At 62.1% G+C, this 3,159-nt stretch overlaps 1 protein-coding gene across 6 annotated transcripts in view; it reads left to right on the forward strand.

Moving 5' to 3' along the window:
* The window catches only part of EBF3 (EBF transcription factor 3), a 94,040-nt gene extending 91,354 nt beyond the window's left edge, over positions 1-2,686 (forward strand). For 2 of the 6 annotated variants that reach the window (XM_055119512.1, XM_055119510.1), the window contains 3 exons: positions 411-500; positions 1,238-1,350; positions 2,146-2,686. In XM_055119512.1, coding sequence (XP_054975487.1) covers positions 411-500; positions 1,238-1,350; positions 2,146-2,163 — 221 coding nt within the window. In that variant the 3' untranslated portion in view covers positions 2,164-2,686. Of the gene's footprint in view, positions 1-302; positions 501-1,237; positions 1,351-2,145 lie in introns of all 6 variants that reach the window. The other 4 variants (XM_055119508.1, XM_055119507.1, XM_055119509.1 and 1 more) reach the window with 4 other exon arrangements.
* Positions 2,687-3,159: the final 473 nt, after the last annotated feature.

A 3,159-nucleotide genomic window follows, 5' to 3' on the forward strand; every position in this document is an offset into this window, starting at 1 on the left:
GTGAGCTCCCGGAGAGGAGAAGGGTGGCCTGGAGGCTGGGCGGCCGCGCGGCCGCAGTGACTCACCCCCGACGGCCCCGCCCCCGCCCCCCGCCCCGTGGGCCCATTGGAAACCCCAACGGAACCGGAACCAGGCCGGGCCGCCCCGTGGGAGAGCCACGAGCCACGCCCGAGTGTGCCTGTCCCCGGGGCGGCCCCGCCGGGACGTGTGTCGCGCGGTCGCCCGGCCGCAGGCGGGGCCGCCCGCTCTGTGTCCTGTGCTCCGCCGCCCGCCCGCATCTCACCGTCTTTGCTTTGTTGCAGTAGTACCGTCCAGCCCCACCATGGCAGCCTCTTCGGTCACTCTCCCTTCAAACTGTAGCAGTACACACGGCATTTTCTCATTCTCACCTGCCAATGTCATCTCCGCAGTGAAACAAAAGAGCGCCTTCGCGCCCGTGGTCCGGCCCCAAGCCTCTCCTCCTCCCTCCTGCACCAGCGCCAACGGGAACGGACTCCAAGGTGAGGGCGGGCCCGGGCGGGGTGGGGCGGGCGGGGGGCACTGCCGACCCCTCTGGGCTGGTCCCGGCACCCGCCGTCCCGGCCGGCGTTGCATGCTCACCTTGGGTCTGAACCGGGCGTCCAGCCCCACGCGTCCGCGGCCACCCGGGCAGCGACGCCCCGTCCAGCCCCGCACCAGCACCAGGTCCCCCCCGGGCCTCCCCGATGCGAACCAGCCCTGGTGGGGAGGGCCCCGGACAGCGGCAGGGGCGGTGCTCGGAGCAGGGTCTGCTCTTACCCACGGGCGCCTGGGTCTGCGTGGCCGCGTCCCCGAGCCAAGCGGGAAGGTCCAGGGGCACGCGGGACGGGCTGCCCACGTGGCCACTGGGAGCCAGCTGTGCCCGGGAGACGCTTCCAGAGGCTGCCGAGGCAGCAGGGCCGGGCCCTGGGCAGTGGGAGGCGCCACTGGACGCTGCCCACAGGTGAGGCCTCGGCTGGGGGACAGGCTGCCCGTGCTGGCCCAGGGCTGGGTCCCCCCCCGGCATGGCCCTGCGCTAGGGATGCAGGTGAAGCCACGTGAGTGTCCCCGTCTCATGAGCCGTGCGCGTCTCTGGGATTGGTGAGGCCACAGGCACTGGAGTTCAGTGGCCGTCACCGGCCCCTTGGTTTATGCTCCTCCCGGTGGAGCCGTAGCCAGTTACTCCTTTAAACGATGAATCCGTTGAACCAGTATTTACTGAGCGCCTACTATGTGCCAGGCTCTCTGCTGGGTGCTGAGGACGTTACCGTGGAGAAGACAAACTGGCCCTTTTGTGAAGTCGGTGGCATATTTCACTTTGATGAACTAATGCTCAAAAAAGGAACTGGAAAGGTATCCGTGATTTGAAATAATTGTCTTCACCACACCTGGTAGCGTAGGATGGACGCCAGCCCCTCCCCCAGGCCAGGATGGCTAGTCGTGGGTGGCCAGGTGTCCGGGGCCGGCCACTCCGCTGTGGCCACGTCAGCCCGGCGTGGGCAGGCCTCCCTGACCATAAAGTTGTAACGGTGAGTCGGAGACGGATTAGCATTGCGGAAATTCCTGGGCCGAGCGATTGAAGCGCACGTGAGGAGCAGGCAGGCGCTCGGATGCACGTTGTGCGTGGATTAGCGGGGGGCCACTTCCGGCAGGCGCTAAGCACCACCAAAGGGGGATGATTGGAAGTCGCGCCTGGCCCAGCGGCTGGTGCCCGGGAGGTGCCGGCCGGGCCTGCCCACAGCGCCAGTTTTCTCGTCCCGATGAGAAAGCGGGTCCTGGAGGCGGGGGTGGGGCCTGGTCTCTCTGGGAGCCCTTGGCCCAGAGACCCCAGAGCAGGGGCCAGCGGGCCCTGACCTCGGAGCACCCGAGACTCACCATTACGATGCGGAACGGCCCGTGGAAGGCGAGAGGGGGGCGTGAGGTCCGTCCACTCCCGCCTGCCCACGAGGCGGGGGCAGCTGCCCCGTGCACGAGAGCGTGGCCAAGGCTGCAGCATGAATGGAGCTTGGGGGGTGACCCTGCACGCCCCGACCCAGACAGGGCCCCCCACGGCCGGGGCGCCGTGCAGAGAGCAGAGGGCAGGCTGGGCAGAGCCGCCCGGTGGCGGGTGCGGGGCCCCCCGTGACGGCGCTTCTCTCTCTCTTCCAGCTATGTCTGGGCTGGTAGTCCCGCCGATGTGAGGGGCCGGCGGGCGCCGCCCACAGCACCCAGCACCCGAGGACGGGCTCCCGGGGACGCCGTCGGGTCTCTGAGACTTGCCGGCGGAGACGCGGCCTCCGGGACGTTGGCTGACGCGGTCCCCAAGACTTTGTTGAAAGAGTTTATTTAAGCGATCCAGAGTCACCCTGCACACAGCCGACTTCTTCATGAACAATTCCATTTTGCTGACTGGACCTTCTCACACGTTCACGTTTCTCAGTCCTGGAGAACAAGGAGAACAAAGCGACGTCTATTTTGTACCCAGTCCCGACCCCACCCGGGCCCCCGCGGTCTGGCTCGGGGGAGACTTTGTGAATGCACATTTTGATGACCATGAAACACTGAGGGGAAAGCCTCCATTTTTTCTGTGCTCATCCTTAGATTCACAATGGTTGTGTATCTCTATAATGTGAAATATTTTTTTGTGGTGGAAAAGGGGCCAGGGGTCTGAGCCATCAGACCGCGGAAGGTGTCTATCTGGCTAGGAGAGTTTGGGGCGACAGGGAGGGAGGGAGGGTTGGTCATTCTTAACTTCATCTTAAGGAAATGAAACTTTGTAACTTATTGTAGTTAGAAATTGTAACTTTGATATTGAATTCTCTTGCCTTCAACAAGCACACTGACAGAGGAAAGAAATGCTACTGTCTGTTGGTAAAATTATTCTCCCACCGGCTAGAGCTTCCTGTGTGATCTGCACCATTTTTCCACTTTTGCTAGCACTGTAAACTATTGCATTCTTAGGCTCCTGTGAGGTCCATGTTTCTTGTACCAGAAATTGTCCTTTTGACTTCTAGATCCTTCTCCCTAATGTGTTTTGTATGTGGTTATAAAATTGTAGACTTTTGTGATTTTGCCAAAGTTGTAGCTAAATATTTATACACTTGTCTTGAATTTTTTTCAGATCCACTTAACTATTTAGAAAACACACGCGCGCACACACACACACACACACAGACACAGACA

This window comes from Sorex araneus, chromosome 11, assembly GCF_027595985.1.
Source record: "Sorex araneus isolate mSorAra2 chromosome 11, mSorAra2.pri, whole genome shotgun sequence".
NCBI classification, from domain to species: Eukaryota; Metazoa; Chordata; class Mammalia; order Eulipotyphla; family Soricidae; genus Sorex; species Sorex araneus.